Genomic DNA, 16403 nt, shown 5'->3' on the forward strand with positions numbered 1-16403 from the left:
ATATGGGTTATCAATTGTGTGCGATTTTCTGGAGAATAAACCGTTTTATTGGATGATTTTGAAGCTGACCGAATTTTTTTCTGTTTTGGGTTCCTAGGCCACGAAAAGTTCTTCCGCTCGTCCGTTTTTCCTTTTCAGACACTTTTCAGAGAGAAAATTCTAAATTTTTGGGGAAAAAATATAGATTTTGAGAGCCCGTCACGGTGTCACTTTTTAGCCAAACCTTTCAAAATTACATTTTTCTTGTAGATCAAAAATAGGGCTACATTTTTGTAGTTGTCCACTTTTTGATAGCTCCGCCCACTTTTGAGAAAGATGGAGCAATACGATGCGAGAGGGGTGAGAGATGCAGAGAAGCGACTCTCTCGCCCCCAATTTTTAAAGGCGCATATCTCAAAAGTGGGCGGAGCTATCAAAAAGTTGTCAACTATAAAAATGTAGCCCTATTTTTGATCTACAATAAAAACATAATTTCAAAAAGTCTGAACAAAAATGAACACAGTGACGCGCGTTTGAAGTTTACAAAAAAATTTAATTTAAAAAAATCTACTTTTTACGTGAACTCTTTTATTTTTTTGCTCCATATCCACGTTTTCTTTTATCATCATCATCACAAATCATCCAAATCACTCCCTTTTATTCCAAAAATGAAGGTTCTCTTCCTCCTCTTCACAATCTGTTTCCTAGGCTCCGTGCTCACCGGCTCTCCTCCAGAAGACGTTGGAAAAGGGGAGAAATTGGTTCAATCTGTGTTGAAAGGAATCGAATTGAGAGATAAGAAGATGATTGGCGACGTGTTTGAGGATGATTTCGTCTATGAGGGATGCAAGAAAAAGTATAATAAAGGTAAATTTCTTCATTTCCTGGGTTTAAGATTATGATATTCGTAATCAGCTCGTCGAGAGCTTTCAGAAAAGTATAATCATGCCTATATTCTGAGCGAGTTGGGTCCCACCACGAAAACTACAGTACCCGTTTAAAGGCGCATACCGTAACCTCGTGGTGGGACCCGATTCGCTCAGAATATAGACATGATTATACTTTTCTGAAAGCTCTCGACATGCTGAATAAGAATATAACAACAACTTTTCTATAAAACTCGCCATTTTCAAAAAATTTCAACTTTTTAATAAAAACACAAAATTTCTCGTCCCTTTCAATGTTCATCCATTTTTCTTGTCCATATTTGTACTCAGCTTGTCGAGAGCTTTCAGAAAAGTATAATCATGCCTATATTTGAAGCGAATCGGGTCCCGCCACGAAAACTACAGTACCCCTCCCCCCGTTTAAAGGCGCATACCGTAACCTCGTGGTGGGACCCAATAGACTCAGAACATAGGCATGTTTATACTTTTCTGAAAGCTCTCGACATGCTGAATAAGAACATAATAAACTTTCATGGTGAAATTTAATGTTTTTTCGTTTCCAGAAGAATCCACCAAACTCGTCGGATCGTTCAGTCACCAAATGGCGAGCATCATGGAGAAAGGCACACAAATCATGTATGTGGGCCCTCGGAAATTCATGACTCTCATCTCATCGAACTCATTGAAATCCGTGTTTGTGCTTTCCGAAAACTGGAAACTTCTTCATGGAAAAACGATTTCTTGTTAGGAAAAGAAGAATTCCGTCGAATGAAAATCAATCATAAAATAAATGTTTTCAGTTTTTCAAACATTTTTGATTTTTTCTGGGTGTCATTGGGGCGCGGATGCACCGCGCGCTTATCACCACCCTGTGGTGCGCGCCGTCTCCTCGCCCGCGTGGCCTAGTGGTTAAGAAGGTAGACTAGTAATCTGATGACCGGGGGTTCGATTCCAGGGTTCTCCAATCTTTTTTGTTTTTCTTTGAAATCAACTCCAATGGGTTTAGGAAGAGATTTTTTAGATTCCAGTTGAAAAATTTTAGTTTTAGGCTCCGCCCACTTTTGCAAAGGTGCCGCCGCCGCTCCACCTTTATCACCGCCCTCATCTTCGCCGCCAAGTTCGCCCCGCGTGGTCGAGTGGTTAAAGTAGACGACTACGAATCACACTACCAGGGTTCGATTCCCACGCACCCCCAATCTTTTTTTATTTGTTTTTTTTTCTTTTTGCTTGTTCTCCACATCATTTTCTAGTCAAAAATGTCAACTTTATTCTCAAAAAATCTCAAAATTAAGACAAAACCTTCTGTCTCAACTCGTTCTCCTGAAAAACTCTATGATCATCACGGATACAATTGAGTTTCCACGCGTGAACCCATCTCCACATCGATCCGAGAGTTGGTCTCGTTTTTTGGAAATTCACCAAAATATCGTGATGTTGTCCAAGGAATTCGGTGTGCACATTGAACTGGATTCCGTTGTATTGTCGTTTGATAGGGAAGGCGGAGATTAGGGCGTACTGTAGTTATTATTGAAAATGAGTGAAATATTTGTGTTCAGCTTGTCGAGGGATTTCAGAAAAGTATAATCATGCCTATATTCTGAGCAAATTGGGTCCCGCCACGAAAGCTACAGTCACCCGTTTAAAGACGCATACCGTAATCTCGTGGTGAGACCGGATTTGCTTAGAATAGGGGCATGATTATACTTTTCTGAAAGGTCTCGACGAGCTGAATACAATGATTTACATTAAAACCTCATACCTTGATAACCGTCCCACTTGCAAATGTGTTTCGATAATCCTCAACCGCCTTCAAGAACTCCGCCTTCTCATAGATCTTATGGCACTGATCATAGGTAAATCTGACATCAAAATCACTGAATTCCGTGAAATTTCTTGAATCGAAAGCGTTGAGAAGTTTGGTGGAGAGCGTCATCGCCAATTGGTCAGTCATCACATCGGTTTCCATCTGAAAAATTGTAAAGAGTGTAGATTGCTTTAAAAATGTTATACTTTTATAATTTTTGTATGATTGAATAGAAAAAGTCTTTAGCTATATTTTTATAGTTGACTATTTTTTACGGAGACGTCTAGGTTTGAAGATATGAGCGTTTAAAGATTGTCGACTAAGACGCAAAGAATTATAAATGCGCTCTACTTTAAAGGTGTGTATCTATAAAGTGGGCGGAGCTATCAAAAATTTTCAACAAGGAAAATATAGCTCTTATTTTGATCTACAAAATAAATATAGAAACAATAGTTTTGGACTGAAAATTGAAAAGTTACAAAAATTTGAAGTTGGTCAATTTTTGCAATTTTTTTTTCAGTAAAAAAATATTGCATTTTTTGAATACATATATCTCAAGAATGTGAGCAGCTATCAAAAAATTGTCAACAGTAAAAATGAAGTCGTATTTTTGATCTACATATTCGTTTAAAAAATTTTCAATTTAGACCACATCTGGCTCTGTGACATTCTTTTAAAGAAGACCGGTTTTTTTTGCCTTTTTTAGCTTACCGGGTGATCACATGACCCAAAATTGAGCAGAATCGAGAGAGTAAAAATGTGAAAAATATATGGAATTCTCATTTTCTTATAATGTAGAGTCTATCCAAACGTACAAAGCATTTATATGCAGTATTTTGGCGGTATATCTCAAAAGATGGGAAAATTGAAATTTTCCAAAATTTCTCATCATGGCTCTGATGGGAAACTGTACGATTTTTGGTTGATATGTTTGAAAATCAAAAAAAACTCCAAAAAAAGACAAAAAGTAAAAACTGGTGCGTCGGGGTTTTTGGAAAAAATTATTGGAAAAACATTTTTTGGAAGAAAAATTAGAAATCAAGTTGTTTTCTTAAAAATCATAATTCCCATCACTTTCAGCTCATCGAGGCCTTTCAGAAAAGTATAATTAAGCCCTTATTCTGAGCGAATTGGGTCCCACAACGAGATTACTGTATGCGCCTTTTAAACGGAGGGAGGGGGTACTGTAGTTTTCGTGGTGGGACCCAACTCGCTCCAAATATGGGCATGATTATACTTTTCTGAATGCTCTTGTCAAGCTGAACACGAATAACACATTGAAAACTGAAAAAAAGTTAGCAGCCATGGAAATATCGCAGCAGATTTTTCAAAAAACTTTTGAACTCTAATGTCAAAACGTCAGGTGTTCACGTCATGACTCATTTCTGTTGTGATGTTTTAACATTTTTCGTGAAACAAAATATTTTTTTCGAACGTTTTTTTTTATCCGTGGCCTGACCTCGCGTGACACGACCCGTTGCTCCACTGCTCCACATTTTAAGCTCCGCCCACTTTTTGATGTGTTGGCCAGTGTCTTCGTGTCCGTCAGTCTTATATTCATCAGACGACGCAATATGAAGCTTTTCGCCATCCTCGTGTTTGCAGTGAGCTCGGTAAGGAATTTCAGGACGCGGAGCGGTTGCGTCGCGTGTGCCGTCAGAGTGTCAATGGGGCGCCTCCTCGCCCGCGTGGCCTAGTGGTTAAAGATGTAGATTAGTAATCTGATGACAGGGGGTTCGATTCCCGCGGTCCTCCAATGTTTTTTGTTTTTCTTTGAAATCAACTACAATGGGTTTAGGAAGAGATTTTTTAGATTCCAGTTGAAAAATTTCAGTTTTAAGCTCCTTCCACTTTTGCAAAGGTGCCGCGAGCTTGCCGCCACCGCTCCACCTTTATCACCGCCCTCAGCCTCGCCGCCAAGTTCGCCCGCGTGGCCGAGTGGTTAAGGTAGACGACTACGGGTCTCATTACCGGGGTTCGATTCCTACCGCACTCCAATCTTTTTTGTTTTCTTTTTAGACCCTTCTAGACTCCTTTAGGCATAGATTCTAGCTATTTTGGATACTTTTCACCTCTAAAATCCTATTTTCAGACCCTAGTCGCTTGTGACGCTGAGGAGGATAGCAGACTAGCCAACACGGATGATCTTGTGCCAATGACCGCGGAGCCACGCGACGCTGCCAGAGATGCTGCGGATCTTGAGTTGGGAAAGGCCACTGCCAAGAAGTTCGCAGAAGATATTATGAATGTTCGGAAGAGTGAAGATATCCATGATCTCACGAATTGGTTGTTGGACTCGGTTGTGTTCAATGTTTGTGGCAATCGGTTGTATAAAAGTGGGTTTGTTCTTCTTTGACTTTGAAAAAAGCACGAACTTATGTGACACGCTACATTTTTGCAGTTAAAAGTTTTTTGATAGCTTTGCCCATTTTTGAGATATGTACGTTTGAATGCAACATTCCGTTTTCTTGCCAAAAATTGACCAATTTTGAGTGTATGTAACTTTTTTATTTTCAGTCCAAAACTAAAGATTTTAAATTTATCTTGTAGATTAAAACCAGGGCTACATTTTTGTAGTTGAAAGTTTTTTGATAGCTATTCACGCTTTTGAGATACAAGCGGTCAAAGATGGTGGCATTGAGGTAACGAGAGAGGGAGGGGCGAGAGACGCAGAGAAGCGAGACGCCCTCCTCGTTTTGCACGCTCTCTCTGATGCCGCTTGGGTGCCTAACTTTGACCACGTGTATCTCAAAAGTGGGCGGAGCTATCGAAAAAATTCCAACTGCAAAAATGTAGCCCTGGTTTTGATCTACACATTGGTAATAAAGTTGTACATTTCGGACTTTACTTGGCATAGTTACATTGTCTCAAAGTTGACCAATAATTTTTTTTCAAATTTCAGACCACTTCACCGCCTTCATTACCAACGCCCTGCTTGATGAGGAGCAGAACCCAGGACAGTTGACATTCGACGCCGACGATGCTTACACTCGTGAAGACAACCTTTCGATTAGTATCATTGCGAACAATTTCATTTTCGAGAAGGATGATAAGCTCATTCTGGATTTTAAGAAACAAGAAGACGGCTCGTGGAAACTGTCGTATGGAACTATTCTCACTTGTAAGCCAGTTGTATACGAGTGATCTACATGATCCCCTGTGTGTTTCCAAATATTGTGCTTTTCTCTCTCCGAAAATGTTTAAAAAGAATGAAATGAATGTAATGTGAATGGAAGAATATTCTTCTTTTTTTAGTTTTTCAAACTGATTCCGCTCGACCCTGTTGTAAAAGTTGAGTTTTTGGAAAAAAAATACTTTGAAAGCAATTTCAGTTATCAAAAAATCAATCGATAAATCTTGTGGACTACTAAAAATGGAACAATTAGTACAACCGAATAAAACACAAACATGAGAATATAAACATCTGCAAATGTTCTCTGGAACCAATTCAATTTCCGAATATATGGATCCATTTGTGTCAGTGGTCCGAATTTTCCGACGAATTCAGTGTGCTTGATAACTAATTCTTTAGGAGAAAATGGACTTGAATTAAGGAGATTTGCGAGGTCGGCGGCTTTTTGAGCGTAGCTGGAAATCAAAACTTGTTGAATTTATGTTAATCTTGTAGACCAAAACCAGGGCTACATTTTTGCAGTTGAAAGTTTTTTGATAGCTCCGCCCACTTTTGAGATATGCGCCTTTGAAGATGAGAGAGGGAAGAAGAGACGCAGAGAATCCAGACACTCTAACTTCTCTGCGTCTCTCGCGCTCTCTTTCCAACGAAAATATGTCATGTTTATAATTATTCGAACCGTCTTAACATGCTGGTTTAAAAAATGTTAATTTTGTGATTTGAAAATCAAATCTGAGCGAGATATAATATGGTTTCTGAGAGGTATTAATTTCGAAATCGAGTTTACAAAAGTGTCCGTTTATCGGTCGGAATTTAGTTTTCAGGTTTTAAACTTGCATTTTTGAAATCAGTACGTCACGGCGGTTATAATGAGTTTACATATACCGTATATCGGTGAGAGAAAAAGACGCAGAGAAGCTAGAGTTGTCTGCGTCTCCAAAGTCATACTTTACAGACGCTACTCGGTCAGTTTTTGGTTTTTTGCAATAATATTTTATTTTTTGAAATCAGCATCAATAGACGGTTTGATTATATATGAATATGACCCATTTTGAAAGAAATATAAGTACGAGAGGAGGAGACGCAGAGAAACGAGACGCACTCCTCGTTTCGCACGCTCTCTCGCCCTCTTATCTTAAAAGGCGCATATCTTAAAAGTGGGCGGAGCTATAAAAAAGTTGACACCTAATAAAATGTGTCAAATTTTATGCTAAATATTTTTGTAGTTAATAATTTTTTGGGAAAACTTAATTCCAAAAAGTTACAAGCCAAATAATAGTCTCACCTCCCGAATGATAACTCCCAACTCTGTCTCTCATCTTCAAAGGCGCATATCTTAAAAGTGGGCGGAGCTATCCAAAAATTTTCAACTGGAAAAATGCAGCCCAATTTTCAATCTACAGTACTAACTTAGATTCAAGGATTTTCAAATAAAAATTGTAGCATGGCGAGCTTACCTCCTATCAAAAACAATTTTCCTCATCAAATCCGCAATAACTTCCGAATTCTCCAAATCCATCTTATTCAACACAATCGCGCCTCCATGTCTCGCCAACATTGGTCCATTTCTTCCCTGATCTCCGAATATTGGAACAATTATTGCAGGTTTTCCCAAGTAGGCCAACTCATTGGTGGATCCGAGACCTCCATGAGTCAAAAATCCGGATAATCGGGTGTCTGCGAGAAGGGCGGTCTGGGGGACCCATTTCAGGAAATAAAGGTTTTCAGTGCCTTCTGCCCATTTGAGATCGTCAGATTCATACTTCCAGATGAAAGTGATATTTGGGAATTTTTTGATGGCAGACAGGATTGAGTTTCTAAAAAGAAAAATATAAATGAATCGGTTTTTGCGTTGTGATATTTGAATTTAGCTCGTCGAGACCTTCCAGAAAAGTATAATCATGCCTATATTCTGAGCAAATTGGGTCTCGCCACGAGATTACGGTATGCGCCTTTAAATGGGGTACTGTAGTTTTCGTGGCGGGTCCCAACTAAAAGCAAGTATAGTCATGATTATACTTTTCTGAAAGCTCTCAACGAGCTAAATACGAATCTGAACAAGAAAATTAGGTAGGGTTAAATTTTTTGATTTTTAGCTTAAAATTGGCATTTTTCGAGAAGGACAAGGTTTCCCTAAAAATTAATGTCTTATTCGAACTCAGCACATTGAGAGCTTTCAGAAAAGTATAATCATGCCTATATTCTGTGCGAATCGGGTCCCACCACGAAAACTACAGTAACCCCATTTTTCGTAATTTCGTGGTGGGACCCGATTCGCACAGAATATAAGCATGATCATACTTTTTTTAAAGCTCTCGACGAGATAAATATGAATATTACATTTATTTTTGAGAAAAACGTGTCCTTCTCGAAAAAATTCAATTTTAAGCTAAAAATCGGAAATATCAGGATCCTGGTTAATTTTCTTTTTTCTCTTGTGCACATTAGAATTCAGCTCATTGAGAGCTTTCAGAAAAGTATAATAATGCCCACATTCCGTTGCAATCGGGTCCCACCACGAGATTACGGTATGCGCCTTTAAACGGGGTACTGTAGTTTTCGTGGCGGGACCCAATTGGAACAGAATGTGGGCATGATTATACTTTTCTGAAAGCTCTCGTCGCGCTAAATCTGAAAATAATATTTTGAAATAGAAAAAAGAGCAAAATACCTCCAAATTTCCGGCATCGTAGTTGATTTGACCATTGACCCGAAGGAAATCAGCATATTATGATCTCTCTTATCCAATATTTTTTCAATTTCTTCTGGTAACTTTTCCAATTTTATCTTCTCCATATCCACCGTAATCCCTCCAATTCCTACAGTCTTCTGAATCACAGGACGTGGAAAATCGATATATTGATTGGCATTAGTAAAGAACACAGATGCCTCGGGTATCAACACCCGCCAATCGGCCACGCCCACTCCCAGATTCTTACGGTATTTTTCCATTTCCTCGTCGAACATTTTCTCCAAATTTCCAGCCATCACGTGTTCGGCTGCCCAATTTGTGTACCGCTCGAAAATGCTCATTTTCTCGTCGAAATATGCTCCGTGAACTGGCACATAACTCATATCGATTGGCTCCCCGGAATTCCGGACGACTCCTTCGTAGTGGGTGGTTGAAGAGGCGAGAATGGTTTTGTGGATGTCCAGAGCGTTGAAATAGCCTTTAATTTTTTTGTGTCGGGGATTTTCTAAATTTTATTTCCAGATTCGTGTTCAGCTCGTCGAGAGCTTCCAGAAAAGCATAGTCATGGCTATATTCCGTTCCATTTGGGTCCCACCACGAAAACTACAGTACCCCGTTTAAAGGCGCATACAGTAATCTCGCAGCGCGACCCAATTAAAACCGAATGTGGGCATGATTATACTTTTCTGAAAGGACTCGACAAGCTGAATACGAATATCAACAAAAAACAATAAAGGAAAATAGGAATGGTGATGACATTTTATGTTATTGTCAAAAATTGAAATTTTTCGAAAACGGCGAGTTTTACCCAAAAATTGTTAATATTTTTGTGTTCAGCGTGACGAGAGCTTTCAGAAAAGTATAATCATGCCCACATTCCGTTCCAATTGAGTCCCACCACAAAAACTACAGTACCCCAGTTTAAAGGCGCATACCGTAATATCGTGCCGGGACCCAATTTCCTTAGAATGTGAGCATGATTATACTTTTCTGAAAGCTCTCGACGAGCTGAATCTGACTATCAAAATGATTTCTGATAAAATCTCGAGTTTTGGAAATAAAAAACCAGAAAAATGTTTTTTGAGATTTTTTGACCTACCAAGTCCACAAATCGATACTGGTTCAGCGATAGCAACATCAAATTTAGTTTTCGAAAGTTCCTCGAACACTTTCTTGTTCGATGTGAAATCATCACAATTTGTCCTCATCATTTCCAAGAAAAATGTGAAACACTGGAACAAAAATTTTGCAATTTTATTTTTTTATTTTTGAGAAAAATAATTCCCCAAAAAGTAACGTTTTTACCGTCGCGAAATCACTTGGTCTATTCTGAATAGTCCATAGTGGTCTTAGTACTTCATCCATATCAATGTTGAAAGCTTCGTCAGGGTTGTAATTTGGTCTCTAAAAAAATTTTGATTTAATCTAATTTCTATTAAAAACTAAATTCATAATCAAATTTATCTCGCCGAGAGCTTTTAGAAAAGTATAATCACGCCCATATTCGGAGTCAATTGGGTCCCACCACGAGATTACGGTATGCGCCTTTAAACGGGGTACTGTAGTTTTCGAGGTGAGACCCAATTGACTCCGAATATAGTCATGATTATACTTTTCTGAAAGCTCTCGTCACGCTGAATAACAATATTGACATAAAAACTCGAAAAAATACTTTTTGAGCAAAAACTCACATCCACAATCATCACATTTTTTGTCAGCTTCACGCCAACCTCATGTCTCCTAGTAACATCTGCAACAGGCACCAAGAATGTCTGGAAAATGATATTGATTGATTTTTTCTATTGATAATTTGACCTACCACATTATGTCCCGCCTCCGTAAGCGTATCCGCAATATTTCCCATAAATTTACTGTGACTTCCACCGAAAATCGGTGAGTACACAAGAATATTTAATGAGGGGGCGGAGTTTACATAATTAAATATAATTGAAGAAAAAATGAATTTAATTGATAACATGATAATTGCGTAGATCAAATGAAATTAGAAGAAAAAAATCATTTTATATGGAAACGTAACTGACCAACGAACCGATTGCACAACATTGCATTCGACCAGAGAACAGAGAGAGTGAGAGACGCAGAGAAATAGAGATAAATCAAATATTGTCTAGTTTATCAGCATAGACACACTAATTGAGAGATAAGAACATAAATGATTAAAATTGCATAATTTGGTGAAAATTTGCAAATTTCAAGAAAAAAATCGAAAAATTTCTTAGTTTTTGTTCAACCTTCGTGAATTATATCTGTAGTATAAATGTAACACTCTGCCGAGTAAATTGAGCGACTTGGCATCGACGTGCCATTTTTTGGATCCAAATTTGAGAAAAATGAATTTTGGTCATTTTTTTGGTTTTTGATAGTTTTTGAAAATTTACAGCATGAAAATCGCCAAAAGATCTCCTGAAAACCCTTGAAAACCACAAAGACCGACCGAAAATCTAGTTTTCTTGAAAAAAACGGCTAAAATTCGGTGATTTCAACGATTTTTAGCGTTTCTGACAGTAAAAAATCATCCAAAAACTTCCATAAACTTTAAAAATTCATCAAAAATCCACATTTTTCGATTAAAAATATTTGCAAAAAAATCTTAGTGCCAGCGCAGGGATCGAACCCGCCACCTTCGGATATTCCGATTTTTGACTATTTCAGACCATTTCCTTCTCAAAAACACTAATTTTTGCACTAATTTTCAATTACGGACAAAATAAAATGTAATATTTTAGAATATGATTTTGATTTTATTTTGTAGTAAAAAGCCTTACAAAATCGCGAAATTTGTGGAAAATTTCGCTTTTTTTGTTTGTTGAAAACTGATAATTTTTTTCAGAAAACCTCCAATATCAGGAAATTCGAGTAGGCAAACAAATTTTTTAAGCTAAATATCTACGAAAAATCAAAAAAAAAGGTATCAACTTTGGCTGTTTTTAGTGGAAAATGACCAACTTTGACAGTGTATTTCGGGGTTACCAGATTGTCCGATAAACTCAAATTTATATGGGTTGAACAGAGCAAAAATAATACATCTTTTTTGTAAGAACACTATCTTGAAAGTTATAGAGTGTCAAAGTAAAAATCTCCAAAATTCCGCTAATTTCTCGATTTCAGGAGTAATAAGTTTTTTACCTATAACTTCCATGGTAGTGTCCATACCAAAAAATGATCAACTACAAAAATGATGTACTATTTTTGTTCTGTCCAACCCATATAAAATTGAGCCTATCGGACAATCAGGTGACACCGAAAAACACTGTCAAAGTTGGTCATTTTCCACTGAAAACAGCCAAAATTGATACTTTTTTGTCTCCGGTACTGTACATAAATCAATGATTTTCCCTTGATGACATCTAACCCATATTCAAACCAAAACCAATTAATTTAATTAATGACACAATTGGAGCGAATGTGATGAATATCCTCTCTTCGGATGCCGCGGCCTCACAGCGGGGGGTCCCTCCAATCTTGTTTCCTCCCCCTCCTCATTATTATCATTCCCTAGAGGGCCTACTGGATGGCTTTCGAAATCTTCTTATTCATCTTCTGATTTTTATTGAATTCTATAATAATTTCTAGTTTTTGGTCAAATAACGAAACTTGCTTGGTGAGTCTTGTTTATTATCATTGGAGGAAAATTAATTTCATACTTGCAAACCAGGTCGGTCCGTAACTCGCCTAAAACCGCAAATTTGAGTTTTCATGATAATTTTGATAGGAAAATATCGGATTTTAGGGAAAAATCACTAATAAATCGGGAAAAACGAAAAACTGTATTTACCTTTGAAAGCATCAAATTCCGATTAAAAGCAATCTAGTGTTTTGTCTAAAAACTTGATTTTCAGCCAAAAATCTAAAGTTTTTACCTCAAAAAGCACTTAAATTCATACTTGCAAACCAAGCCGTAACTCGCCTAAAAATCAAAATTATGAACTGAAAAGTATACGGAAATGCAGATTTCGGTGAGAAAGATTGCGTCACTTGCTGTTATTAGTTGAAAATGGTCAACTTTGTGAGTTTGGAACGGCCTCCCTGATAGTCTGACAATATTGATTGTTTATGTAGTGCATAGATCACAGATAGAGCTCCATTTTTGTAATTGATAACTTTTTTGTACGGACACTCCCTAGCAAGTTATCAATCGTCAAAAAAATTTCTCGCAATTGTTGCCATTTTTCAGTGCTAAAAAGAGAGATTTTTGAGCTGTTTACTTTGACGATTGATAACTTCTTAGGATGTGCCCGTACAAAAAAGTTGTCAACTACAAAAATAAAGCTCTATTTGTGATCTATACACTCCATAAACAATCAATATTGTAAGACTATCAGGGAGGCCGAGTCACACTCACAAAGTTGACCATTTTCATCTAAAAACTGCAAGTGTCGCATTCTTTATGGCCAGTACTGTATGTCAGTGATCTATTACCGGCTGGATCGCTTGTTAATGGGCCGCGGGCAGGGAGTAAGTAACAAAAACGCAAAAATGTACAAAAAAAGGAATTTTAGGCCGGCCCGCGGCACAGTAACCCAAATTACAGTAACTAAGTTACACTGACAAATAGGATTGTGCGGTGTCACTGTATTATAATTATTATTATTATTATTATTATTTATTTACGCATGCTCGATACGTGAAGGTTAATCAATTAAAAATAGAATACAATAAAAAACAATAATAAGAGGAGGGGCAAGTCAAGTTAAGAAATGTCAGAATCCGTGTTTCTTCTAGGGCTTTTGATTTACTATTTTATTCAGCACTCTGTTTGTAAAACATAATCTGCCTATTTTAGTTTTTGATTTATTCCATCGGTAGGAGTGGCCACGCCTGGTTTTTGTGGGAGAGTAACTAAAGTAATTGTTGTGGTCAATTGCAATTTTACCCAGTAGAAGTTTTTGGAAAAACTTAACGTCAAAGTGTTCCCGCCGATCTTTAAGAGTTTGAAGGTTGTAGTCAATAAGGCGGTCAGCAGCACTTCGGTACTCTGGGTCCGTGTTAAGAATTCTTTTACGTGCCACTCTAAACATTACTCTTCTAGTGAAATTATTTTGCACAGCCTCTATGGATTTCACTGTTTTCATATCCGTTGGGTTGGAAACGACTGTCCCATACTCCAAGAATGGTCTAGCAAAAGTTTTATAAAGCAATAAAAGTAACCTGACGTTGTTGCTACAAAATGATTTGAATATAGAGTAAATTGCGAAATTTGCTTTTTTGATCGCAGTGCGCCAGTGGAGCTTAAAATCAAGCTTTTCATTGAGTATGAATCCGAGATCTCTAACTGTTAATTCCCGTTTTATTGGCTCGGTTTGGAGCCGATATTCTACTTTTGTTGGATTTTTTCCAAGACTCAACACATAGGTTTTAGATTTATTTAATTCCAATTTGACATTATCAGACCAGTCGTCATTTCTGAAAATTGTTTTTTGGCCATTTTCGCGTTTTTTCCCCGATCCGAGGCATATTCACGGCTAGGCATCCGACCCTTAATAGATCACAGGCCAACTTTTGTTTCAAAAACGTTTCTGACATTTTTTCAATTTTTCATTGAAAATGTAAACGTTTTTGATGATTTCTCAGAAATTCTTCTAATTCTGATTGATAGTCGAAAATTTTGCTGACGCAGGCCCGCGTCGGAAATCGATTTTTCACCAAAAATATCTGAAATATTCATACTTGCAACGGGCCGGGCCGGGCCGTGACGAGAATTTCCACGGCCCGACCCGTAGGCCCGGCTGAAAAAATTTGAACTGAAATTTTGTACGAAATTTTGAATTTTTTTGAATTTTTTTGAATTTTTTCCCAAAAATGTCGAATTTTTGACTATACTTCAGAACTCAATCAAAAGCTAGTTATGCATCAAAAATTGAAATTTTTAATGTGAAATTTCAAAAAAATTCAAAAAATTCGGAAAAAAATAGGTAGCTTTTTTTGAAGCCGGGCCTTCGGGCCTTACCGGGCCGTAAATTTGCAGATATGGAAATTTTGCAATTTTTAGATAAATCGAAGTTTTCCACTGGATCCCTACTATTCCTGAATGGCTAGGCCAACCTAATGAAACTGTGAGTTTTAAATTGTAATTTTATTTTTTCATTTTTATTTTTTAGGAGTTTGATGTAATGTTGAAGACTTCTATTGGTCTATTCAATTCAAGTTTCCAACTTGAATGCAATGCTCAAGACTCCAACAATGATAACTGCCTGGAATGTGGCCAGCGAGGAGAAAATTTTGAACCCAATTGTAGTACTGTAAGTTTTCAGTTTATACAGTAACCGCCAAAAAATCTATCCTGTTTTGCCTATTTCAGTTGAAAATGCCCAACTTAGAGAGTGTATCATAGTAAAACTATCTGTCCCACAAAGTAACTTTTTATGGGATCAAATAGACCAAGAGTAGAGCTTCATTTTTGTAGTTGACAACTTTTTTGTACGGACACTCCCTAGAGAGTTACATACCGCTTTCAAATGAACCCATTTCAGTGCAAAATAATGCCGATTTTTGAGCTGTCGTCTTAAAATAACCATAACTTTCTAGGGAGTTTCCGTACAAAAAAGTTGTCAACTACAAAAATGGAGTTGTATTTTTGTTCTGTTTGATCCCATAGATAGTTATTTTGTTGGACAGTTAGTTTTACTATGACACACTCTCAAAGTTGGGCATTTTCAACTAAATAAGGCATAGTTGTCAAGGCCCGGGCAAATTGGAGCGAAAGTCAAAATTTCAAATTTTTTTCAAATTTTTTGAATTTTTTCGCGAAAAAGTCAAATTTTCGACTATCATTCAGATTTAGAGGAAATTCTGAAAAACAGTCAAAAATTGTCACATTTCGAAAAAAAATTGGAAAAAAACATACTTATCATTTAACGGGCCGAGGAAAAATTTTGCCGGCCCGGCCCGGCCCGGTCGGCCCGGGTGGAAAATTTTTTAAAATTTTGGCACCCCAAACATAATTTTCAAGTGCTTTTTTATCACTAAATTCACTTTAGAACTAATAAAAAGCATCAATTCAGTCGAATTTTTGCAGAAAATGCCCCCAAAAACCCCTTTTTCAAAAATTAGTACTGAAAAAAACATGTTTTTCGAAAAAAAGTCACTTCATCCGGGCCGACCGGGCCGGTGAAAATTTGGAAATCGGCCCGGCCCGGCCCGTGACAAGTATGGAAAAAAAGGTCATTTTTTGAAGCCGGGAGTTTTTGGCCCGTACTGTAGCTCATTTCCATTAATTTTTTATTTCAGTGGTGAGAAGATTGGTTTCACACGAACGCCAAATTCTTCGGAAACTATGATCGTGTACTACAACAAGTATTTTGGAATCGATCTCCGACATGCATCCTCTCCTGTGGTACGTGGTATGGATGGTATGCCTCGAGATGATCTCTGTCTGTTGATTTAACCGAAGAGATGGTGGAAGAGGATGATGAAGACCAGGATTCTCAAGAAGAAGAAGAAGAGTTGGATTTGGATTTTGCCTGAAGATGAGTGATTCTATGTTATCCTGTTTCTGCCCCTCTTTTCGCTTTTTCTTTTCTTTTTATCCCTTTATCTCTATTTAAATTTAATTAATACAGTTTTTTCTAACAATATTTAAATTTTTTAAATTAAACTAGTTAATCGATAATGACAAGCGGTTCATTATTTAACAGGTATTACTCAATTACAGTAAGAACCCAACGTGTATGGAAGTAAACTTTGTGAGCTTCCTTTCAGAAGACTTTATTAAAAATTACGTTTTTTATTAAATTTTTTGAGTTCAAATCTAAATATTTTTTGATTTCACCATTATAACAATGTTGCGACACATAGCTCTTCAAAAATGGAAAATTTTGAGCCCATTTAACAAGACAAATAGTATTAAAATTGTAACAAATTTCTATTCATTTTGTAGATCAAAACCAG

The 16403-nt window shown here is 37.2% G+C and overlaps 5 protein-coding genes across 5 annotated transcripts; 3 read left to right on the forward strand and 2 right to left on the reverse strand.

Annotated features, from left to right (window-relative positions):
* Positions 1-647: 647 nt before the first annotated feature.
* Positions 648-1614, forward strand: GCK72_003052 (uncharacterized protein; the record flags this gene model as incomplete). The annotated part of the gene is made up of 2 exons (XM_003098201.2): positions 648-846; positions 1430-1614. 2 exons carry the CDS (start codon positions 648-650, stop codon positions 1612-1614), a joined length of 384 nt encoding a protein of 127 aa, XP_003098249.2.
* A 539-nt stretch (positions 1615-2153) lies between these two features.
* Positions 2154-2832, reverse strand: GCK72_003053 (uncharacterized protein; the record flags this gene model as incomplete). Its single annotated transcript, XM_003098190.2, has 2 exons — positions 2154-2381; positions 2626-2832. The coding sequence occupies 2 exons, from the start codon at positions 2830-2832 to the stop codon at positions 2154-2156; spliced, it is 435 nt and encodes a 144-aa protein (XP_003098238.2).
* A 1412-nt stretch (positions 2833-4244) lies between these two features.
* Positions 4245-5814, forward strand: GCK72_003054 (uncharacterized protein; the record flags this gene model as incomplete). Its single annotated transcript, XM_003098193.2, has 3 exons — positions 4245-4283; positions 4763-5006; positions 5573-5814. The coding sequence occupies 3 exons, from the start codon at positions 4245-4247 to the stop codon at positions 5812-5814; spliced, it is 525 nt and encodes a 174-aa protein (XP_003098241.2).
* Positions 5815-6005: 191 nt separating this feature from the next.
* GCK72_003055 (uncharacterized protein) lies at positions 6006-10359 on the reverse strand (the record flags this gene model as incomplete). The annotated part of the gene is made up of 7 exons (XM_003098221.2): positions 6006-6258; positions 7261-7620; positions 8475-8973; positions 9595-9727; positions 9801-9899; positions 10187-10267; positions 10315-10359. 7 exons carry the CDS (start codon positions 10357-10359, stop codon positions 6006-6008), a joined length of 1470 nt encoding a protein of 489 aa, XP_003098269.2.
* A 4319-nt stretch (positions 10360-14678) lies between these two features.
* On the forward strand, positions 14679-15980 carry GCK72_003056 (uncharacterized protein; the record flags this gene model as incomplete). Its single annotated transcript, XM_053723780.1, has 3 exons — positions 14679-14755; positions 15744-15865; positions 15919-15980. 3 exons carry the CDS (start codon positions 14679-14681, stop codon positions 15978-15980), a joined length of 261 nt encoding a protein of 86 aa, XP_053592425.1.
* Between the last annotated feature and the right edge of the window lie 423 nt (positions 15981-16403).

This window comes from Caenorhabditis remanei, chromosome I (assembly GCF_010183535.1).
Source record: "Caenorhabditis remanei strain PX506 chromosome I, whole genome shotgun sequence".
Classification (NCBI taxonomy): Eukaryota; Metazoa; Nematoda; class Chromadorea; order Rhabditida; family Rhabditidae; genus Caenorhabditis; species Caenorhabditis remanei.